The sequence below is a fragment of the Apis cerana genome, linkage group LG1 (genome assembly GCF_029169275.1).
Source record: "Apis cerana isolate GH-2021 linkage group LG1, AcerK_1.0, whole genome shotgun sequence".
NCBI lineage: Eukaryota > Metazoa > Arthropoda > Insecta > Hymenoptera > Apidae > Apis > Apis cerana.
In genome coordinates, this window is record NC_083852.1 from 15,552,493 (window position 1) to 15,577,739 (window position 25,247).

The following is a 25,247-nucleotide window of genomic DNA, read 5'->3' on the forward strand; positions in this document are numbered from 1 at the left end:
TTTTGTATTTATAATTTTATTATTTATTTATCAATTTTAATTGATGAATTTTTAATGCTATTCCTAATAGTTTTCAAATAGAAATTTTATTTAGAATATTTTATAGATTTAAACTACAATTTAATATAGTGAAAAAATTTAATGAAATGATATTGTTTATAAATTTTACAATAGATTTTATGATCTATATTATATGTTTTATGTTAATTATTATATATTTATACATTTAATATTAATACAAATTTGTGAGTTTAAGTTTCAAAAAATCCGCGCCAAGTAGTACATGAAAATCATCAAGGATGGCGCTACAAGTACATAGTGTTAACCGCTACAATGAGTTCATTTGTCAGTCGTCGTACAAAGTGAGAAAATTTATATAATTTATAATTATTTTATTTATATATTTATACTTTAGTAACATTTCTTTCTTTAGTTAATAAAAAGAATTTATAATATATCGTAATATATTTATTAAAATCAAAATATTCTTTACTTATTTAATATCCCCACCTTATTAGAGGTTAAGTCCGTTACTGTATTATAAAATAGAGATATATGAATCTTTCTGCAGTGTAAAAATAGCAGTAGGAGCTTTAGTATGCGAGGAAAGTATATTAAAAGGGGATATCACTATTGGACCAAAAACTATAATTCATCCAAGAGCAAGTATCATTGCAGAAGCTGGACCGATCATAATAGGTGAAGGAAACATTATAGAAGAAATGGCAACTATAGCAAACAGGTATTTCAGATATACTTATCAATTATATCTTTTTATTTTTTTTTCATATTAAAATAAACTATTTGATCATTTTGTTGCAGGTTACCACCAGATACTCCAGAACCAGCAACAATTCCCGTACAAATAATAGGCAGTTATAATGTATTCGAGACTGATTGTACTTGTGAAGCATTTAAAGTTGGAGATAATAATATTTTAGAAAGCAAAGGTTAATATACACTAATAAAAAATTATTTATTTATATATATGTGTTTTAAGTACAATTGTACTTTTATTTATAGCACATGTGAGTCGAGAAATTGAACTCACCAATGGTTGTATTATTGGAGCATCGTGTTCATTGACAGAACCAGATATAATACCTGAAAATACTATAATTTATGGTAATGATTGTCAACGTAGAGAAATGCACGATAAACCATATGTAAGTTTCTATTGAATTTCAGATTATACCATAAATGACATTTGAAGTATATATAACTTCATATTTTATTACAGCCTCCAATAAGTCAAATAGAATTTTTATTAAAAATCTTACCAAGTTATCATCATATTCGTAAAGCTAATGTAAAGGCAAATAAAAACGAAGGAGGAATATAATTTACTGCATTACTAGGTAAATTATTTATATATATATGATTTAACAATGCAAAAAATATTTATATTCAGTTTTAAACTTATTTTGCTAAACGTTTATTACATTAAAATTCGTAGATAAAATCTAATTTTTTTTATTTTATTTATATATTATGTTTATTATAGAAATATTATTATTATATAATAAATTATTAATATTTTGATATCGTATATATAATATATTATTAAATAACCCTCGTAATTTATTCAAAGTATTTGTAAATTACTTAAAGTAACAAAGAGAGAATATTTATAATTATCATTATTAGTAAATAATTTTTTATTAATATATTTTTATTTATGGTTACTTACAAATACATTTTTTATATGAAATTTTATGATTGAGATGTTATTATATAATAATATTCCAAGAAAAATTTATATTTATCTAATATATAACAAAGAAGAATTAAAATATAAGAATAATAATAAATGATTTGTGATATTGTATTATATTCACACATATCCTTCAATCTATATTAGTGATAGATATATGAGATACTTTAATTCCCTGCCCTGTTAACAGATGGCAGAACGATTACCTATTTTGAAATAAATTTTCGATTTTTGTTAGAAACGTTCAAATTATCGTTAAAAATTTACCAATTTTAGATTAAACATCGATTTACGTCAATTATATTTACTTATTCTATGAAATATATCTCGCATGCAAAACTACATCGGAATTCTTATAAATATTCAATGAGATTTTTAAAAACAATTCATATCGTTTTTACACAATTAATTAATTTCATAACATTCGCAAATAAAAAGTATATTTTTTTTTTTATAAGAAACAGAATTGAAAATAAGAAAAACGTACGAAATATCTTAATATCAGTGAATTTATGCGCAATGACAACGCGACAAGTTAATGTAACTTGATGTTTCTCCTTCCCGACGTTCTTCTTCGGGCAAACTCTCCGGAGAATCACAGCGGCATAATACTAAACGCTACACCTATGAATATGAATTAGCGTCTCGTTGAGGGGGTTGGATGCGAACCATTTACCGTTTCCGTCAGCTTAACCGCGTACCACACAGTGGTTTTCATTGCAACGCTCATTTAAGCCGTAAATATGCGAATCGAGTTACTATATTATTTATCCAAATTGACTTCATAATCATATCGTGGTGACGACTTTATTGGCACTTTATCGAACAGATTAAACAATTCAATTATTTTACCAAATAAACTCATTTTATTTATTCAACATATTCAAAATAAAAAAAATGTTATACATTTAGTTAATTAGATTTTACAACTTTTGTGATTTACATCTCGTGTCGACAAAGAAGTTTAATATTTTACGTGAAGTGGAAAAAGAAATAAAAATGAAGGTTTGATTTTGTGGAAAAAAATAATATTTAAACGGTTTTGATTTTCATGGAAGAATGTATGAACAGAAAACGCAGTTAAGAGCACGGTGGTTGCGAGCGCCACTTTATTTTAATGATCGCTCGTCGCAACCCCCTTGAACGCAACTCTTGTCGCGGAAAGTGGTGACCCGAGAGAGCTGTCATATTTTGACGTCCGCAGCGGGCGTTCTAGCCTAGAAGGGAGAGACGAGAAGAAAAGAGATTATTTTTCGTCGCACTGGGAGAAGCCAGAAATCAGTACGACGACGGGCGACCGGAGGGGGAAAGTCCCTAATGGAGCAACAACCACGAATTTGTGTGGGTTTCCTTCATCCCCGCTGGAATGAATTCGTCATTGATGACTTTTTTTTAGCAACGAATTTAAATCAAGAAAACAATAATAACAAAGAAAAATTTATAATTAAATAAAATTTTAATTATGCGATCCGATCCTTTCCAATTTATGAAAATAATCCTGCCCAAGAGAATTCTTCATATAACAATTTATAAAAATCATACTTCCCTTCTTAATAATTGATATACCATAAAGAAGTTTAGTTACTTTATGCAATTAAAATTGCACTATCCGGTATGAAAAAGTTTTATCACCGAAGAAACGAGAATCAGGAAAAGCGAAAAACGAAATCAAATAAAACGGAATTAAAACGATCCCCCAATAATCCATGGAATAGTTATCGTATAACGATTTGCGCCACCGATAGACAGTCCCTCGAGGACGCTTCTCGATCATCTTTCCATCAACGATGGCGGCGGTCGTCAACGTGTCAAGCAGCTCACGGCGCCCTTGCGCTTAAATTGACGTCCGCGGACACGGGAGAACCGCTTTGTCGAGAGACGAACAAGAGTGACGAGCGTTGCGAATCCACGATTCGCTTAACATTTCCATTGTGAACGCGAACGAAGACTGGAGGGCGAAAAATGTCATGTACGCCGGCGGGATCGCGCGTAGAATTAATTCGATTTCGCCTGGCGGGGATTTCACGTAATTACTGGGAGAAACGTTGATTCGTTTCGTATTATCTTCAGTTTATAGCGATTAACCTCGTTTAGTCGAAATTAAAATTTCATTGCCTATCGATTTATAACTGTTAACCCCATGATAATCGCCGTGTCACGTGAAAGATATAAATCATCTTGGAATTATACTTGGACAATTTTTCTAAAAATTCTATTTTGTGAATACGACTTATAATTTATTGCTCCGCACATTTCAAATCAAAAATCGTAACAAATCACCTTCTTTTACTTCAAAATACTACCTAGAAAGTTAAAATTCGAATTATCTATTACAAAATTAATCGACCACTTTCACAGGAGGAATCCAAAGACAGATGACTCGACATCGAAAGTAACACGATCGAAATCTTCGCGAGTCATCCGGGATGTTCGGTATTCATAACGTGGACGAGTCGTTTAACCCCATTTAGCGATCAAATCGTCGCCCATCGAGAGATCCGTGTCGATGCCGTGTATGCGATCAGTGTCGTGTCGTCGGGATCCCGTCGCGCGCGGCCATCCCGAGCGCCGACGAGATAAACGATTCAATCGCGACAATGAATAATACTCGAGCGACGGTTAAACGCGGCAGCGGATCGGATCGGGTCCGCCCACGAGGCCGTCCGGGGGGAAACCACCCGTAAAATCCAAAAGGGGTGCAGTGGAGCGGGAGAGGCAGGGGGCGCCAGGCGACTCTGTGACGCGATTATGCTAACGAAGTTATTCCATTGTAACGCTGTTTACAACGGCGCGCATTAAGGCTACACCGGAACAATAGAGGCCCCCTGCCCCTCTAACCCTCTCCTCCTTGTACACGAGTCAGGGAATCCTCGGGAATCGCGCGGCCATTGTACGCCCTGTTCGAGAAGGAAAGCATCGCCGATCCTCGATGGATGATGGAGCGGTGAAAAAGTTTGGAGAGCTCGAGTTTCGATAGTGGGTAGGTGGTTGAGGGTGAAAAATAGATTTTTCACCAGTCCCCTTTCTTTTTTCTTTCTCTTCTTTTGGGAAGGAAGGAAGGAAGTTCAGGTCTGAATTGAATATTTTCGGTGTTTCGAGCGTAGAAGATGTGTATGGACGGTTTAGGATGTTGTGGTTTGGAAAAATATTCTTGTACGCAAAGAGAAGTTGGCAAAAGCATCGGAACACGACGAATACAAGAGGAATGGAAGGGGCCCTGACTACGTCAGAGTTTGGTTACACCCTATCGGGGACGCCACTTGACTCGTATTTAACTTTCAAATATATTTTATGCCCTTTGCATTTTAATACTTTCATGAATTCGCTATTCCTACTCCCTTCTCCCTGCGTATACATTTTCGATAAAACGCGCGCGATCTCGTGTTACAAACCGCCCTTATACGCGCCAACACTCACGTATTCGATTCAAAATTACACAATCATTTTTAATCTTATATCATTTGAAATGTTGTGTATGCTTTCTTCACACGCTGCTCTTACTTATCTTACTTTTTCTTCTTCTATTTGTCGTGAAAAAATGTACGAATGAAATCGCGTTAACCTCACACAGACACTTCACCCACCGCGAAAATATCGTTAAAATTCGATTTCTACCCGTTAGCAGAGAGAGACAAAGAGATCAGCGTGGGCGATTCTCGAGAGAAGGAAGAAACTCATGCCCGAACGAGCCCGGCATTTATGTGTCCATCGAAGCGTGGCGACACTTCGACGGGATTATTTGTAGGATTCAGTCGTATACCCGACATTTCCGCCGAATCCTTTGTACCATTCGCCCGTTACGCCATAGAATATTTTCGAGACGTATTTAGGCTTGTTTCGGGCAGCCGGATATTCATCCCACTATTTTTACTCGATTCCATTACTCCCTCCCAGTCACTTTCACTTTTTTTCTTTCTTTACATCGCGTTTAATATTCTCATTTTGTTGTACTACTCGATTTTATAAATGAAAATGGAGACTCGAAGGCAATCGGATTTAAATTTATCTCTCGAAAATAAAGTGTAATGTTAACGATTATCGTTCATATTGGAAACAACTCATAAGTTGGAAAGATTAACAGGGAGTTGAATTTATCTAGGGATATTTAATAGCGTAGTAAGGACAAGTATAATTAACGTACAGAGCCATGTATCTTTACATCACAAATATCCATTCATACTCATACTGGTTGTTAGGTAAAACGAAAAAAAAGAGCAGCAAGAGGTAGAAGATTATCCCATAAAAAGTCCGTCTCTTTGAACGTCGAGCTGTTTGACTTGTCCCCTTCCATCCGAATGCGACTGCCGATCGCTTTGAAGTACACCGACGACATCATGTACATATTCTTCCCTGCCGGCCCGATAGCCTCCGATGAGAAAAAATTAATTAGTCGGCCAGCTGTGCTCCGTTTAAGCAAACGCGGAGATTAACAGCGAGAGTTTTGCTCCTCGCGCTTCCGTTTCTTCCGATCGATTTATCAAAGATCAACGCAACAGATTTTTAATCGTTTCGTCTTCTACTTGCTACAAGTACCTCCTCCATCTTTATATTTATATTCACATTCCGTTCGAGCATCCATCATTGTATGTGTAAAATGACAAATATCTACGTACTTGATAGACAACATCTTACGATAATCAATATTCATAAATCAAATTGATAATCGACTCTCTCGCTGTTTCAAATCGGTCGTCCTCTCCTTCGTATAGATGGGCGCGCATTCACGCTTTCCAACTATGATTACGCGTAGATAGAGACGGCACGAAAAAGCGAGAAGGAACCTCATCGCGGCGCATGGTAATCACGAACTCGATTGATTAGCCGACAAAGTCGTGCCGACAAATTAGAGGAATGCCATCTACGTTCCTGCTCGGCTCCCCCTCCGTCAAACCACATATGCATACACGCTTCTGTTCCACGGACGAAGCGGAAAGATTATCTGATTTGACGTGTGTGTACCGTGACGTCTTCGTTGCGTAGTAGTTGTTTTTATGTCCATCACGTGAAACGTGACACACGTTCTGCAATCGTTATTTAGCGAACAATTTTTCCCAATCCGTTTCTGTTGAACAATTTTTTTCAATTTTATATTATATAATAATAACAATTTAAATATCGACAAATCTTTAAGAAAGTAAAAAAATTTTTCAAAAATATTAGATTCCTCGATCGAGAAAAGAAAATAATGGAACCGATATAAAATATATCAGAGAAGATTGGAAAATTATACGTGTTAATAATTACGTGCAAAATTTTGTCAAAATTTCCCCTTATACCTGGAAATCTTGATTACACGCGATAAATCCCGGTTTACAAATGAGCGTAGTTTCCACGCGCAATTAGAAGCCGATTACATACATTTCGGCGATTATTCAGAACCGCGTGGACGTTTTAAGCTCTTTCTACGAGCGCATCTACATCCGCGACGTGGCATACGCGCGTCCGTGCCGCCTGTCGACGGCAAGCGTACGCACGCATCGCCGCCTTCATTTCACGCATAATTGAAACCACGTCCCATTTAGTGCCGAGGACGTTCGCCACTTCTCCGCGGTCTTCCTCTCAAGATAGCACCCGTTTAGTCATGTCCCGTACGGTTAACGTGATTTAGGCATCGGGCCCCGTTTAACGTCTCAACGAAAATGCTCGCTATTAATTTAAGCGGGAATCGTCTTTTTTTCACCGCATTCTCGCCTCGCGCTTCGTAAACGCGTGAATCAGAGAAATCTTTTGTTGTATTCCCGCGATTCGTGCGCGAATATTAATACGAATTTTTAACGATTAAGTGGCGCAACTTATATATATAGAATTTCAAATTTGCTTTTATTGAATAAATAAAGGGATTCTCTGAAAATTATTTGTACGGTTAAACAAAGACTTTATTGTTTATATTTTCAGTTGACGAATCAATTAGGTAATTACTTTAATAATTTAACAATTGATTTCGTTCATTTTGAAAATTTAAAATTTAAACAACGGAGAGATTTTTGAATCTTACAAATCATTTTCAAACAATATGAATTTATAATATGATTGATTTCTAAATATATATCTTCAAAAATTTTAATAAGCCCTATCAGTGATATATCATCAATATCCATGTAGTACTACTATACAGTACATCCATATTTACTCGTTCCATGTTTCGTAAAAGAAGCTTCCCTCTCTTTGTATTGATTATTTAAACTATCTGTCTAAATTTGTTACAAACACAAACCGCACCCATCTCCTTCTTCTCTTTCTGTATATTATACATTTTTTCATCTTTATCTTCTTTTCTTTACATACTATTCCTACATATATTCCTTTATCGTTAGAAATTATTAGAAAATTTATCTTTCAGAAATTACAATCATTTTCAAACGATGCACCTCCATCACTGAAATGCATCATTCGAGTGCTATAAACCGTCCAACGTCCCCGGTAATGTAGCATGTCCCTGATGCATGCCACGGAAACCCCAACGATTACGAGACCACCAACGATTTCGGCTCCATAATGGTTCCCTAACTCATCGGATAGCCAACGTTCTCGTTACGACACGAGGTTGGATTAGATTTCGCGATAGGTATCCCCCCATCGCGCACAATTTGTCGCCTCTACCATCGAGAAACTCTGGTCGATCCATTACCATGGCACACGCGGTTCCTCGACGCCCACCAATTTTCTAACCATCGATTTCTCAGGGTGCACCCTCTGTGTTTTGCAGCTTGTTTTCCTCGCGGCGGACGCGGATTTAGCGTCGAGCCGCCAATCGCGGATTCTAGACCCTTTCCATCCGCGTTTTTCCCCTCTTTGGTGGCTGCTATCTTTGGAAACGCAGACGCGCCATTCTCCCTTTTGACGAAAATCTTTCTCTTACGTCCCTTTTTTCCCCCGTTTGACGGATTCGCATGGCTCGCGGTTGTCGGAGACCAGTTGTGAGAGCAACTTCCTTCGTGGAATAGGAATTATGGATGTAAGAAATAGCGGGTTCCGTGTTTTTGATAGTAATTTGACAGTAGGTTTTAACAGTAGAGGGATGATTAATTAAGAATTATGTATTTTTCGGGATTTTTGGGGAGAAAGGAGAGTCGAGGATTCGTTTTGATTAAGGTTTGGTACAATGTTACTCTCGTTATAAGTCGTGGTGAACTATAAACGAGTCATTAAGTTGGAAATTAAAAGAAGAAACTGGAGAGTGATACCTCGTAAATAGGGGAAAATGGAGAAACGGAATGGGAGCGAGAAAGAAGGGGAATGGGGAAAGGAGAAATTGTGCGAGAAAGATAAAAAGAAGAAAGTAGTGGAAAGAAAATGAACCGTCAAATGTATATCTATTCGTGTAAGATTTGAATTCTTCTACCTAATTTATTCTCGAGAATCTATTCCAATCTTATTAAAATATATTAAAATATATTATTTCTTTTTATTATTTATTTTTAAAGATGAAAAAGGATTTGATAAAATTTTTATAAAAATCTTAATCATAATCTCTTTATATAATAATAATCCATCATTATCTTTCATCGTTACATATATTTAAATCTCTTTATTGTTCAAATTTTGACAAATCAAGAAACTAAAAATTTAAACAGATTTTTCAATCGCATAAACCATTTTTAGAAAATGCGATTCTCAATTTTCCATCATCTCTTTTCCAATTAAATCATTCTTATATCCGATTCCCAACAATATTGTACATTGTGTCCTTCCATATGGTCGGATACGAAACATCAGGCAATTAAAAGCCATACTTTTACCGCAGCGTGCTTAAGAACCGAGGCGTTTAAGAGTCGACGCTTCCGTTCACACGTGCGTAACGAAAGATCTGCAAGAACGACGCCTCCGCGAAGTAAAATAAAGAGGAGACCACCGAGACAAGATTTAGGACCGTCTGAGTATTCGTGTCTGAATCTCCTTGCGCGCGTCTTGCGCTAGCTCTGGGGAAAATCCGTGCCTCGTGATGTGAACACGCGTGAAATGGCGAGAAACGTTGACAGAAATGAATGTTGTGTAAATTTCAACCGAGAATTCTGGTTTAACAATTTTTTCGAGGGTGGATGTCTCTATGGGGATATTGCATTTATACGTTAGTAGATAATTTTAACGCGTTGGCAACAAATATCTCTGCTTGTTGATTTGATCGAAGTAACTTGCCCAATATTTTGTCTATCATTTTCTAAATAGAAACGCGAATGGAAATTATTATTGGTTGGATTTTTTTTGACTGATAAACATGGATAATTAATATTGAAATATATGTAGATAATAGTTTGAAATAGTTTATATAAAATAGAATAGAAATTTTCGACGCTCAAATTTCACGAGAAATCCGTCTTAATTACGTTTCGACAGTTTCTTGGATTTTATTTACAACACTTTCATCTTGTTTTACAACCCGTTAAGTGCTATTTTGTCAGCCCCATATTCTTCTGTAGATCCGGTCGATACTCACTTCCGCTTCGTTGTCACACGACAACTTTCGTCAAAATGGTTTTCCTCGCACGATAAACTTCTTCTGACAGCATCTCGTAGACCAACATATTCACCGTATTTAAAGACCATTGAAAACCTCTAAGAATAAAGAACCGTAATATTCACTTTGCTTAATTCAAATTTCATCGAATGAAACTATTTCCGTGCAAAATGAAGGAATGAAAATTCCAGAAATATTATATTATATCTCTATCTCTTAAACGTTAATAGACGAATTAAAGATATAAATGAGAAAATAATTTTTAAACTCTTTAAAAGGTCGTTGTCGCAACAAGCTCGAAGATACATGGGCCTCGTATAACGACCAGCCGTTTAACTTTAGATTCTGTTAGAAGCTCAATTAGACTGGTGTCGTGTTAACGAGTGCCAAAATAGCGTCACTATTAGCGTGAGATACCGATTAGCCAGCTTGGAAACGCCTACAAACAGAAGAAACGATGAATGGGTGTAACCTGCCACGACGTTCTTCTATGATGAACGAGAAATTATGGGTGAGTAATTGCATCCTTTGTTCATCATTTTTTTTTCTTAACCTGATCTTAATCCTTGGAAAATAATACGTTATGATTTTTTTTTAAAGTACAATATATCGCAGCAATAATTTAAAAACATGCTCTAGCATGTTCTAACTACATATTAGAACAAATAATTGTCGAATCTCAGAAATTTCTAGTGACAAGAAAAATTTTGTCACATTTAAAAAAAAAGAAGTAAGAAATTTGACCATTTTTCAAGTCAAATTTATCAATACATTCAATAATACGATTCCTTAACGATACTCTTATCACCAAAATTATTGGCCATTGTTCTTACTCATTAAATTAACATTCATCAAAACCCGTTGCAATAGGTCCGAGCTATTTCGGGTGGGCCGACTCGCGTGCATAATCGTCGCGTTATTAGACCGGTCACGTGGGTGTATTTACGTCATAACGAGTATGCATAGTGATCAGCGTTAACGAGCCAGCTCAGCTTTCAGCGCGGTGCACGTTTACCATAAGCCCACCAACCGCGTCCCTCTCGTATTTTTATCGTTCGACCGCGAAAGCCGCCGATGAACGTGTCTTCCATTAGGTTGCTCACCACGCCACCCCCGCACTACGTTTCCTTAACGAGCACGGCTATCCGTGCCGATCTTGACGCGAGCCAATCCACTAGCAGGATAATGATGTACCCTTCTCGATGTCAATCCTCTCGGCGTCATCGGGATCGTGTTTGCTCAACACAAGAATCAATCTTGTCTTGTAGAAGACTCTGTAGAACTTTCCTCGACTTCGAGCTTCATCCTTGAGAATTCTATCTAATAAGATCCGAGACGAAGAGGATTTAGAAACGACAATTGAAGAGAAAAGGCTTTGAAAGTTGTTCAAAGCTTCGTATTCGTTCGTCGATATCCAATAGTTATATTTTTTTCGAAAGAAAATACTTCAATACTTATCAAATAATACAATCTCGCCATCAAAAATTTCTTAGTGCATGATTATGATATGCGTTTCTCTGGAACATGATAGATGCCGACTTTCTTTTCGAATATCCTTCATTTTATGATTTTCCTAACATTACGGAATAGATAATAAAATGAGCAACGTTAGAAGGAAGAAATATCGGAAGAGAAGGAAAACCAAGCCATCCCTATATAACTCTAACACAGGAACGATTTTGTCCGTCACAGGCGGCAATTAACGTTGAATCGATGCCAGACTATCCAGGGCCACGGGTGAAATTCATCCTTGGTCCAAGCTCGATCACGCCGGCGGATCGCGAGCGCGTAAGGACAAAAGCGGCTACGGCAGCAAGATGGCGGCCCACGGATCGGTAGGCGCGTCCGCGAACGTAGTTGGCTCGTTCAGCGACCAATCAGGGACGCGGCTAAACCGCGTCCGTGCGGTTACGCGGCCACGCCAGCTGCCACGCCGCCGCGAGTCGGCGCGTCACGGACGTGGCCCAGCAATTGAAATGCGGCTCGCCGCCGGCCGCCAGTTGCCCGTCGACTTGTGCCCCGTGCGGTCTTCTCCACGTGCTTTTTTTTTTCTCTCTCTCTACCTCTTCTCACCCCCTCTGATTCCTTTTGGCTCGTGTTTGGAAACGCGTACACACGCGTTTCTTCGGCAGGGCAACGAAAAGGTGAACGGGGGAAGGGGTCGAAAACGGATCCGCGTTTTAAATAAATAAATTGTGGTTCTGAGTGCCGTTTCTGTTCTTTTGGTGATTCTGGAAACTTTTGGATACTGGGTATTATTGGAGAATTGGGCTCCAGGACGAATGGAAGGTCTTGGTTGGAACGGAACTGTGATTCGGAGTGAGGAAGTGGAGGTTTTTCGAGCGGAAGATCCAATCGGAAGATCTGGAGGGAAGGTGAACTTTTTTTGTGAAGGAAAGAAGTAAGATTGGAGAACTTGGATTTTGTGACTTAATGGAAAGCTTTCTTCGGGAATGATACTACAAGGTGATTGAAATTCTACAAGGTGATACTTGGAATCTCGCATATGAGGAACTGGAATTAATTATAGTGAGTTAAACTGCTGCCTTTGAAAGGAAGAATATGAGAATTTGGTCTATTGATATAGAACTGTTCAATTTCTATGTTATTTAAAGACTTTTGAACTAAGTAATCAAGAAAATTATATAAAAATTAAATGTATGAAGATCAATTTGAAATATTCTATGAATTTGAATGTCATGGTATTAAACCACACTAAATAAAAAGAATATTCGTAATCAGTATCAAAAAATATGCATTTACATGAATTTTAAAATCAGTATCTAGTAACGAAATTAAGATATACATATATTATAGTGCAAACGAGAAGATATATTTGTTAGGAATACGTAATTTCACAGTAATGAAAATATTTTAATGATGGACTTATTGATGCACGCATAAAGCTTTTAATGTACGCATGATTATAAAACTGGCTGTTAAATAACGGTATTATTTAAATAATTCAATTTTAATGAAACTTTTGCACCAAGAAGCCTCGTTAGAATTCATTAATTCACTTTTAATGGAGCAATAAATATTCATATCGAATTTTATAATCATAAAACCACTTCAAAGCGATTCGATATTACTATTAAAATATAATTGGATAATAACTATTAAGAAACAATTATATATCGAACAAATCCGAGAAAAAATATCACTTGTTATCATCGCGCATCTCATATTATGTAATTCAGAAGATTCAGAACATATCGGGGGAAGGAATCGTAGCAATCGTCGAATCATGAGACGATAGATCGTTTATTGCCACGAAATTTCGAGAGAGAGAGAGAGAGAGAGAAAGATGGATTCCAACGTAGAGGAAACGGAATTGGACGTCGGATCAGCGACCGACGAGCTCGAATCTTCGATCGGAGAATCGAAATTGCAACGGCGACCAACACCGAAACCGTTCACGATCGAGAGTTTGATCGGTAATTGCGGCACACAGAAGGGAAGTTGCGATTCAGGAAGTCAAGGAGAGAGAGTGAACGAAAACGAAGAGGATTCTGATCGAGATAGGGAATATCTTTATCAGAGACATTACTTGGCGACCGCGGCTGCCAGTGCACTTCCTCCTGGTTGGTTTGTGTTTCAAACTCGCATGCAAATTATTCCTTCTTCTTCTTCTTTTTGCAGAATTCGTGTAAAATTTATAGAATATGAAAAATATTGGAAAAATGTTAACATGTATTAACATGATGTTCGTAAAATTGTTAGAATTTTTTTAGATAGTGTTACGTTGCCTTAGTCATGGTAGCTATTATAATATAATATAGCTGTGCAAATTAAATTATGAATGCACAATCAACTATTGGGACATATCGTGATATAGCAGCGTGTATAATCGAGTATCGTAATGTATAATAGATTACTTCCTTATCTTGCATAATTATATCGCGTGGTAGAATCAATTATTCTGATTTTTCTATTCATTTATTTTTCTGTTAAACATTTAAATATATTAATTATATTATATTTCTTAATTATTCTGATTATATATAATGGAAAATTTATAAAATTTTATTCATTTTCGTATTTACACACGAGATGTATATTTTATTCAAAATAGATGCATTTTAAAATAAAATTATTAGAATAAAATTACTTATTTGATGTTATATTATTGTATTTGTATTGATTATTTAATTCCTTAAGAGAAATTATCGAGAAATGGAGAGAATATATTATTTGAAATGTACTTATATATAAATTTATAGAATATGAAATAAAATACAAATTTCATCAATTAATTATCCGTTACATATATTCTATATTCAACCTCGTTTTCATTCTGAATCTTGTAATTACCGGATGTAGCATGCATAATTTAATCCGTGAACGCCCTACTTTTTCCGGGGAATGAAGTTTACTTAAAATAAATTCCTCTGAACGTCATCTTAAGAATGTAATAAGCTGCAGATTTATACGACATTGCAATTTTCGTAGATCAGTTTTTTAAAAATAAATCGTCGCGGATAAAAATCAAAATAATGTTTCATCCTGACATTTGATTTCGATATTCATAGAAACTATTATCTATGCGTATCAAAATATCGATGCTCTAAATTATACGATAAATCATGTACGTTATTTATTTAAAAGCAGTTATGAAAAAATAACGAAATAAAATTAATATTAAGCTCTATTTACAAATCGTTACGATTTCGATTATTCGAGTATATAAATTTCTTTAGCGCAAATATTAATTGATTAATTTTTCGTGGTTCCAGGTTTCGGAGTGCCGCTCGGTTTGTACGGTGCATGGCTACCGATGCGGATGTACGGTAGCGGTGGGACTTCCGGTGTCCCAATGTTACCAGCGCACACCTCCGCCAGTTATCCGTCTCATCAGGATCTTTATCAGAATCGGTTGTCGCAACATCTCGGCCCAGGAACGAATCACCTTCAAGGCGCGGCTTATCCGACCCCTTGTCACCGTGCTTCAAATAATCGTGGCTCGACCAGTTTCACGGATAGCGAGGACGATGGAAGTATCGATTCACCGGCATCACCTGCTCACGATCTTTCTAAATCGAGACACGGTAAGTCGAGATTGTATAGGTAAATAAAGTAGAATTAGCATAAAATGAATTTTTTTTCAGAATAAGCAATTTTTACTTTCGAACGATTTTTAATAAGAAGACATTGGATTTAGATTGCAAATTTAATTTTATCAATTTTCACGCGTTACCCATTGTTTATGATTTTTGAATTAGATAAATATTGTGTGATGATGACGCAATGTCACGTTACACGAAGCATGCACAACGATAGATACTCAAGAGTGAACATCTTCGATTCTTCGATGGTTTATTAACCACTGCACCGGGACGTGCAAACGGGATCGTGAAATACCTATTTATTTATATTCTGCTATTAACTTACAGCCATCGGTAATTCTATATTCGAGGCACGGGCGAGCTCTATACCATAGCTCGATGTCTGACGGTTGTTAGTGTTAACAGGATGCGGGAGTGATCGTTTCAATTATTTCTAGGACTGACGAAACACGATAGCAATTAGCAATTGAACGATCGATGAGAATCTTATTAGAACGATGGTGAATCCGGTTTACAAGAATGTGTCTCCGACGTTTCCTTCAATGTATTCGATAACTTTGGTTTCTTGACGCTTCAGAAAATCATTAGATATTCTTTAGCACATTCAATGTATCTCTTCACTCACACTTTATAAAACTGTAAAAGATCAATCATCCTGGAACAGCTTTATTAGCTTAAAAAAATTCCTACGAATTTTTCTCGCACGCAGATTTTTCATCGAGCGTTGATTTCACGGAAAAATACATACGACAAATTATCGATCGGATCGAAGAAATTTCCGAACGTCGCCCTTCTGTTCGGGGAACAGGGGTTCTTCGTCGAATGTTCGCCCGCCGTTTGAAATTCGGCCAGGATTCACCGAGTACCGTATCACGTACTTAAGCGCGTGTGCGTACGGAATTTTACAGATGTGTGCGAGCTGTATGAGATTTGACTTTGGGACGCTATAATTTATGCACGCTTCTGTGGATCTCGGGCCCTTTGCCGGCTTCGATCGTGGCGACTGCGATCGTAGTCGAGGATACGCTCCTGGAATCCTTAAACGATTCATCGCGATTTTTTTCGATTCGCGTTTCTCGCTGTGACACAGATGGCGTTTTCCTTTTCGCTTGCCCTCCGTCGAGGGAAGGAAAGGACGATGGAAATTTTTCAATTTCATTCGTCACTTGTCATTTTTGTATTTCCTTCTTTTCCTTTTTTTTCTAGTTTGAGAAAGATTATTATTTAAAATTGTAAAAATAATTTATGAAAAGACATGTACCTTTTTCAGATATCTGTTGACTAAATTGAGGATTATAATTGCTCCAAAGAGCATTATTCGAGTTAATGAACTCTGATCACGAATCAACGAAGTCACGTAATACGTTGCTTGCTTACTAATCACTTTTCGTTCCCATTTCGTCCAATTTATTATCCCTTTCCTTCTCTGAAATACACTGTATGGAATGATCGAAGAACCACCGACGCAAATTAATTTAACCCTCGGTTAACTTGTTAATTAGAATAACCTCCATGATATGATATCACAATTATAATTATGCAAATTTTGCATCTATACAAATATCTTCCCTCTTCCCTGAACAATTTTCCATAACAACTAGAGTTCCTCTACATTCGAATTAAATTTGGGAAATCGATATATTCCTGATCTCTTACATTCTGCAAATTAAAACAATACTATTAATTTAGAACAAGTTTTACCACCATACAAGTTCTACCGTATCCAAATTAAAACTATAGCTTGAAGCAATAATATCCGAAGCAAATTGGAAATTTCTTACGTTCCTCTCCAAGGATCGAGAAACGCAAAGCGCCTAATTGTTTCGAACAGGTCCGTAATGGGTCGCGACGGTTGTTCGGCCGATGGAGGGGAGGCCGATGTGTTCGATGGAAAGTCGAAACTCGCCGATCACGTATTTCCGAAGGCGGCGCGGGGGCGAACGGACGATCGACGAAGTCGCGCGCATTTATTCGTGGCCGATCACTTTTTATTGATGTACCGCCGACCGAGGCGATTTCGTATGCGCAACGAAATGGCTTCGAGGAATCTGTCATCGGTCATTTATGACGCACCGTGCCGAACCGGTGTGCCGATCGTTACGACGAACACGCCGATCGAGAGACGTATCGCCCTCTCTATTCTTAGCCCCCCGTACATCGGAAACGATCCACCTGAATCGTTTTCTCCTGGTTCTGTGCTCCCGTCGGTTTTATCGTTTTATGCCTTTTTTTTTCTTTTTTCTTCTCTCTCGTCGTCATGTACCATTGTATATAAAGAGGTTTCAATGGAGGAAGTTCTTACTGTGATCGAACCGCCTCGAATGTATTACGTTCTTGACATATGTATGAGTCTCTCTCTGAGGTTAAACTGGTTATAATTCCTCTCCCTCTCTCTTTCTCTCTCTCGTAATTTTTTTGTTTATCATTTGGCTTGATTTAATATCGTTGGAGAAAATTTTGTAAGTTGATTAATAAATTGAGTAATAAATAACAGAGGAGTTTTTGTAAGTAAGTAAAAAAGATTTTTGCGAATACATGATTATTGTTTTTCTTAGAAGCGAATTTCTTTTTTTTTTTTTTTCCTTTTAGTGAATGAATTTTATTCAACATTTGTTTTAGATTTTTTAACACATTTTCTAACCGATATTTCCAGTTTCATTCAGCGAATTGTCACGTACATTTTATGTGGATTTCATTTAAGAGACGATCGATCATGTAATTCTATTTGCGTGGTGTCTGGAACGCTTTAAACGAACCGCGAGTCTTAAAACGGTTTCAATCTCGCTAATGAAATTTTTATCTAATTGTGTCATTTAGCTCGCAATAGATCGAATATATGAATGAATCCTGTTTCCGTTTGGGATTTTCCGAAGCAAAATTTTTATTTTTATTTTTATTTATCTGGGATTTTGTCAAATATATACCTAGATATATATTTTTTGAAATTAAAATAAATATCAGTAAATAAAGAAATATCCATTTATTAACATTTGCTTCTATTTTAATATTTTTAAATTTTTACAAAGAATTTTATCAAATCACAGGATACCAAATGATTAAATAACAGAAGAATTTGTAAATTTTAATAAATCTATTTTTAATTATTTATATATGAATGGTATATAGTTATTCGCGAAGATTAAATGATAACAATTTTCAAGAATCGTATATATCTGAAAATTCTTTATTAATTTCACTACTTTTTAATGGAATTTCCTTTCATTAAGGAAAATGACAGACATTGCATTGAAAAGTGACGCGGAAAATTAATTGTATTAAAGAAACGTTATGGATGAATAAAGTTATGAATATAAATAAAATAGCAAAATATATCGATCGTGAATTAAATGAAATTATCCAATGAATGACTATTTGATGGTAGTATGAATGAGATCTTCTAAATCATAGAGAATTTATAGAATCTTAAAGAATTCGTTTCATCTGATAAATGTTCGAAATGGATCGAAATGACGTGCATAATAATTTTTCAGAGATTGATATATGAATTAATTCTCATTCTAAATGGAAAAGTCGAGCAAAGATTTGACAAGTTTATTTTCTAATTTGGTTCACACTTTTCTCAATATTTTCTCATTTGCATTTCCCTTTAAATATTTATTTTGCTCTCGAGAAATAACATGCACTTATTGTATATGTGATAAGAATCGATTAAAAAGAAATTTATTCTTCTTTTTAAAACGTTAAAAATATTGATATTAAAAGTAAAAATCTTTTTTCCTCTTTTTATATTGAACAATTTAAATTTCTAAAATTTCTCGTATTATATCTAAATTTATTAATTGAGAAATTTTGAAAGAAATTTTCATTTTTTATCTTATTAGAAAAGGTTTCTCTTCAGATTAAAGATTAAAATGAAAATAAACCCGGTTTCTGTGTCACTTCAGTCACTTTTCGTTTCCATTAAGAATTTCTTACATTAACTTCATTGAATTTCAGCAATCAGCTTCACGACTTCACTAAACGATTTCGTCTGCTCGTTAAATAGCATGATTTATTTAATAGCTAAATAATATTTAGTCGCATCGATCGGAAATTTAATTGACTCTTCTTTAGTCAAGATATCGATTAGGAAGCAAGAATTATGATGTCTATAAAGAGTGAAATTTAATATAATCATCTCGACTCGTTAAATTATATTAAGATATTAATTGTAAAGAATCTTTCACAAACTTTTCGTGATCAATATTTTTTTATTGTAGAGCAAAGCGAAAACAGATTTTTTTTCTGCTTTTCCAGCAGAATCTCGATTTTTTTTTTTTCTTATTCATTACCCATCGTGATCCCTATGGCGAGCAACACGGCAAAGGAGGGGTCGTCTTGCATTGCTTCATTCCCAAGAAGAAATCAAATTCTGAGGAAAAAAAACTTGTCCAAGGGGAGCAGCACGATCTGAATTGAACCCTTCGATTGTCACATCAGTTAATGGTTTCGCAAAATAAAGAATTGGTTAAATACAGATCGTCCACATCGATTTATCGATAATTATTCTTGATTAAATTAAAATCCAATCGTCTAAGAATTTTTACAAATATAAAATTTATCGAAATATTAAAAAATACATGTAACTTCTGTTCTGTTTTGTCGATTTAATATTTATGTCGAGAACCAATTCACAGTAAAATTATCTTGTTAATAGGAAATCTAATGAATAATCCATATCAAATGCATGGATATAACCTAGATATGTCCTTGTGTGTGTGAATATTTAAAAGATTTATAGCTTGATGATATCGTAATATCGACAGTATGAAATTTCTTTTCGAGATATCGATTAAATGATATTGTTTCCAATTCTTATATCATCGATGCAATTTATTTACTTTCGGAAATGACAGAAATATTTCACATATAAAGAAAATATATATATATATATATAATGAAAATGACATCCAATACATTTTAGAAATTCAATGATTAAGAGAAAGAAAGAGAAAAAAAAGAAGAATAGTAAAATAGAAAAAATAGGATAATGAGTTAAAGGGAAATTTCCAAGTTTTAAAACGATAAAGCAATCGGTGGAACTGAATAAAAAGGCATCTTATTACATAACTAATTCTATTTCAAACCGTAAATACCGTGAACGTAGCATAAGATAATAGCTCGATGTCTTCTCTGTCATAAAACTCTCGAAATGATTACTTTACAATCGCAGAAGGGATATTACAGTTTATCGAACTACGTTATAGCATGAGTTTCACTCGCTTTTAGGAGTAAAAAAAAAAAAGAAGAATAAAAAATTTTTTATCTATTATGGGCAAAATATGACAATTTTCATGTGATGATAGTGAAAAAAAGAAACTTAGGGAGATACATCTGTTTCCTTTTTTCAAAACGTTCGCTCGACGAGAATATATCATAAAGATATAGTATAATTCCGTGAGTACAACGCCATTCCGACGGGTGCAGGAACCGGATCGAACCTCGAATTGGCGAATCGCCAATATCTTGGTGCACTCCAGCTAGTATAGACAACTGTACTTACCGTGTTCCACTGCATATCATAGTGATAATCGCAGGCAATGAATTCTATAATTTTCAAATTGAAACAGAATATAATTGTTAACAATTTTAACACATTAAATTTAAAATTGTTGCAATTGTTGCTTATCTTAAATGTAATTACTCAATTTCAATTCACTTTGAAAAAAAACAAACACATTTCAAATAAAAATTTCTAAATTTCTTCATTTACTTCATCTTCTACACTATTCGTACATATAATTTATAAAAGAGTTATAAAAGAGTTTTCTTTGCGACAATTTGAACAGTTAAATTTAATAATGCGTGTTTAAATATCACCATCCCGCGTCAATTGATGCGCCAGATCCGATAGGTTAAATGTCGATAATTCCCAATTTCCTAAACATAGAACACGAGAGACGTCTTCGACGGCATCGAGCAATTGCTCTATACAAAGTTAATGGCGCGGAATAGAGATGTAACGGTATCGTTTCAACGATCGATCAGGTCTTCACGTATCGTATAAAATGTAAAGACCAAGACTAGGGGACAACGCCCGAACGTTTGTCCACAGTGTGCATCGCGGTCTCGTCTCTCTCTCGTATACGCGGAAGCGTATGGCCCATTCAATCGAAGCTCTTTGAATTAATAAACGTACGGGTGCATCAAACTTACCCCCCTCCCCTCGGGTGAGGTAACTTCGTCGCAGAAACTTGATGTTGCACGTTGCATCGTATGCGCGGAACGGTCGTAAACAACGAAAATAAAAGAATAAAAGAAGGCGGAAGCTATAATCTCGACAACTTGTAAATGATTGTTGTAGGAATTGCGAGTTTTCCACGATGGTTATTCATTTCTGCTCGTGATATCGGAGTACATCGATAATGGTCGATGATGGTCTCTTTGATTCGATATTGCTTGAGCCATGATAATATAATAATTTTTGGCAGAAAATATTCGATCATGTTTCAAAATAGAATAATGTAAATTTATATAAATTATATACAGGCTGAAAATTTTACATATATTGAAATTGTTAAATGTACAGAAGAAGATAATGACAGATGTATTATGATTATAGGAATTGCTTATGGTGGATTTGGAATCATAATGAATGAAAATTTTCAAGTATTCAATGTTTAATTGAGCTTTTAAAAAAGAATTGATGATAACTTTAAACATAAAACTTTGATATATCTGTATTTTGGTTTATATTTCTCAAGTTTCGCGTTTTGTGGTATTATGAACCAGTGTGGTAAATAAGTTTTGTAAAGAGCTTTGATACCTAAATGACGATTCCGAATAACCTATAGTCATCGACTAAAAGTTTTATCAAGACTTAAACGCATTTCTTCCTAGAATTTCTCACTTCACCATTACCATTACGAAAGGAAACTTTTTCATTCGAGGCTCATTAATATTTTATTTGTACATCAACTAAAGTACATAAAACGCGGTGAAATAATAAAACAATACTTTGTTCGTCGCCGTTTACTATAAGTGGAGTGTTCAGCTGGCTCGTAAGAGACCGAGGGAAAAGAGAATAGAACACGTGGAAAATAACAAAGTCAGGAAGCGAAACTTCGATCGAGAGACATACGCTTTATGGTCGAAGCAGTTGCATGTCCCGCATATTAAATCTTTTTCTTCTTCTCAAACTGTATTGCTGTTAATTCCAATTAATTCCATACTGATACAATTGTTCACGAATAATGAATCGCTTTTTCAAGATTCTAATTACTACAACATTAAACAAGATTATACTTTCCATCAGCAACAAAGAAGAAAAAAATTTCAAAACTTCCTGACAGCCAAAAACCTTCGCATAAATTCGCATAATTTCTTCATCGTGCATTCGTTGATTCCAGGTTCAGAAAATGGTCGCGCCTCGGCGGACAGCGAGGACGAAGGCGGAGGACTAAGCGCGACCGGGGAGGGTCACGACGCGACCGACACGATGTCCAGCAACGCGTCCAGCAACGTGAGCCCCGGAGGATCCCTAGAGAACGGCCAAGGCACGTCGACAAGCGGCTCAAGCAACAACAACAACAACAAGGCAAGACGAAGGCGAACAGCGTTCACCTCTGAACAATTATTGGAACTGGAACGGGAGTTCCACGCGAAGAAGTACCTAAGCCTCACCGAGAGATCTCACATCGCCCACGCGTTGAAATTGTCGGAGGTCCAGGTGAAAATCTGGTTCCAGAATCGGAGAGCCAAGTGGAAAAGGGTGAAGGCGGGGTTGAGCGGCGGTGGTGTCGGATCCGGGGCGAACAGCTTGGCGACGCCTGGTGCCTCGAACAGGCATAACGGCGCTGCTGGACAACATTCTGGAAACGGTACCAGGATCGTCGTTCCGATTCCTGTTCACGTTAGCAGACTAGCGGTCAGATCTCACCACCATCACTTGGAGAAGTGTGCCAGGCCGCCGAGAGTCAGGCCAACCGTCGAGAATCCTACTTCCAGCGCCTCCTCGTCCGTTCTAGGAGATGCTCTTGGCTTGGTTAATTCATCCATTAATCTGGGCAGCCAGGTACAGAGTCCTCTGAGCAGCGGAGTCGGGATCGGAGTAGGTGTTGGACTGAGAGCCTTCACGGTTCCCTCTCATCGCGGTGGACTTAGTTCTTCCGGCAGGTAGTGAAAGCTAAGAAGTGAATTGTGTTGATATTAATTGGAGATACGCGATGAGAATCGCGTAGGATTTTTTGGTTATTTTTGAGGAGGGATGTTGGAAAGGAATTAACAGGAACGTTGATTTGAAACGAATGGGCGAAGATTATCGCTGCGTGTCCGGTTTGTGGAGTTGTATAGTGATCTGGATATTATTATGAGAGGATGAATTACGAGGAAGAATATCTTCGAACGATGGAAAAGTAAAAAGAAAGAATATATAAGTGATTTATTATGTTAATTTGAATAACGAAGTTCTTGGAAAGCTGTGATGCCTTCGATTTCAACGAAGTACTATCTCTTCCATCGTTCAATTCTATCTCGTGGTCCATCGAAATTATTCCAAAATCGTCCAATATTTTCTATCATGATCGAGATCAACTTGTAAATAAGTGTACCCACCCTTGATGATTCGAAAATGACTAATGTGTAAATAGCTTTCGCACAACGTACTGCCTGGACTGTATTCTCCCGAACAGGGGTCGTAAGTCGTACTTGTAGATAATTTCCTTACGTTTAAGCGAGTTCTGCTCCAGAACTAGTGGTGGCACGATGATATCGAATCGATCGAGCGTGCGATCATCGCAGTTGTGGAGCGAAAGAAAGTGTATATCGAGAAGGCAATAAAACGTGCGAGTATCATGTGAAATATCGTGTTCCTGTGAATATCATGCCACTGATTCCCAGCTTTACACGGCGTCAACGATATTATAAAGTGTCTTCAAAGACGCTTGTAATACGTGATGACTTTTCGAAATTTATACATTCAATTTATAAGTCACACGAATCTCAACATTTCCTTCTCTAAATTCCTTCTTAAAATTCCTTTAAAAAAATTATTAACGTTCTAGTAATAAAATAATATCTCATATTTCAATTAAAATGATGATTCAACAAAAAAAACTTAAGAACTTTTTTCATCCAATTCTTCTGATAGGATACGAAACTTCATTCACACGTTCTCCTCAAACATATTTGACGAATACCTTTTCTCGAAGAAGAAAGAAGAAAGAAAATCACTTTTATTCGCACGAGAATCGACGAAAAGAAGCTACATCTGCCAAACTCTTCAAGAAATTCTTTTCAAGAATCCGACCTTTCAAGATTCTCGTGCCCACGTCGAGTTCAACCTCGAGACAAATTAGCTGGCTGCACAATGCGCCAATGCATATCGACGAGCGGTTAGGTTGCACGGCTGAAAGTGGCATATGGGGTCACGCCTACGAGGCGTTCAAGGGAGGTGTGCATGGGGCCAGATTTTTTCCATGCTCTCTCTCTAGCGAAGCACGCGCCGTAGTCTGCGAAAATACCCCGCCTGTGGTGTGCAGCCTGCAATTTTCTACGTCAAGGTGATCCCATGGGAGACACCGATCTCGTTTGGGAGCCGACAAAAGCGAACCCTTCGAGAAATCTGACTCGACGTAATTGTCAAAACAACTCGAAAATCGATTACGGGAGCGATTGGGGTAAGAAAAAAAAAAAAAAGAAACGATGACCTGATTTGTAGATGATGAAGTGCTAAAAGGGGTAAGATGTGGATTAATTTTTATTGATATAGATTAATATTTATCAATATTAAGAGACATTCGATTAGTAATTAATTGTTACGATTTTTATCTCTTCTTTTCATCGTAGCAATTTTTTTATATTGTTAATTATCGAGTCCTCTGTCAAAATTCTGACACGTTCCTTTTCGTAGAAATATATAAATTGTACGTAACTCACGCGACGCCTAATCGATCAACATTTGCGACTACACGAATATCAATACGCTCGATGCATCTCACGCGCATTAACGTAGAAAGGATCGGGCGAAATCATGCAGTGACTTCAGCTTGGGGCGTTACGTCGGGGGAAAGAA

General features: G+C 36.3%; 2 protein-coding genes across 6 annotated transcripts; both read left to right on the plus strand.

Moving 5' to 3' along the window:
- Positions 1 to 205: 205 nt before the first annotated feature.
- Positions 206 to 10,572, plus strand: LOC108003520 (dynactin subunit 6). Of its 4 annotated transcripts, none has more exons than XM_062076920.1 (6): positions 206 to 362; positions 572 to 742; positions 823 to 950; positions 1,024 to 1,166; positions 1,241 to 1,358; positions 10,448 to 10,572. In XM_062076920.1, exons 1-5 carry the CDS (start codon positions 334 to 336, stop codon positions 1,340 to 1,342), a joined length of 573 nt encoding a protein of 190 aa, XP_061932904.1. In that variant the 5' UTR covers positions 206 to 333; the 3' UTR covers positions 1,343 to 1,358; positions 10,448 to 10,572. The 4 variants fall into 4 exon arrangements, with proteins under 4 accessions (XP_061932904.1, XP_061932898.1, XP_061932896.1 ...); XM_062076914.1 differs by lacking the exon at positions 10,448 to 10,572 and adding an exon at positions 2,773 to 3,182; XM_062076912.1 differs by lacking the exon at positions 10,448 to 10,572 and adding an exon at positions 2,919 to 3,182.
- On the plus strand, positions 10,555 to 24,035 carry LOC108003678 (homeobox protein unplugged-like). 2 transcript variants are annotated; one of them, XM_017066107.3, is made up of 3 exons: positions 10,555 to 10,680; positions 14,906 to 15,217; positions 22,585 to 24,035. In XM_017066107.3, the coding sequence occupies exons 1-3, from the start codon at positions 10,677 to 10,679 to the stop codon at positions 23,352 to 23,354; spliced, it is 1,086 nt and encodes a 361-aa protein (XP_016921596.2). In that variant the 5' UTR covers positions 10,555 to 10,676; the 3' UTR covers positions 23,355 to 24,035. The 2 variants fall into 2 exon arrangements, with proteins under 2 accessions (XP_016921596.2, XP_016921595.2); XM_017066106.2 differs by lacking the exon at positions 10,555 to 10,680 and adding an exon at positions 11,875 to 13,753.
- The last annotated feature ends 1,212 nt before the right edge of the window (positions 24,036 to 25,247 follow it).

Bases quoted from the DNA above. Each gene is read 5' to 3' on its own strand.
- LOC108003520 (XM_062076920.1), top strand. From the start codon at position 334: ATGAGTTCATTTGTCAGTCGTCGTACAAA. The intron at 363-571 runs GTGAGAAAATTT...ATCTTTCTGCAG, and splicing joins TTTGTCAGTCGTCGTACAAA to TGTAAAAATAGCAGTAGGAG. The intron at 951-1,023 runs GTTAATATACAC...TTTTATTTATAG, and splicing joins TAATATTTTAGAAAGCAAAG to CACATGTGAGTCGAGAAATT.
- LOC108003678 (XM_017066106.2), top strand. From the start codon at position 13,477: ATGGATTCCAACGTAGAGGAAACGGAATTGGACGTCGGATCAGCGACC. The intron at 13,754-14,905 runs GTTGGTTTGTGT...TCGTGGTTCCAG, and splicing joins TGCCAGTGCACTTCCTCCTG to GTTTCGGAGTGCCGCTCGGT. The intron at 15,218-22,584 runs GTAAGTCGAGAT...CGTTGATTCCAG, and splicing joins TCTTTCTAAATCGAGACACG to GTTCAGAAAATGGTCGCGCC.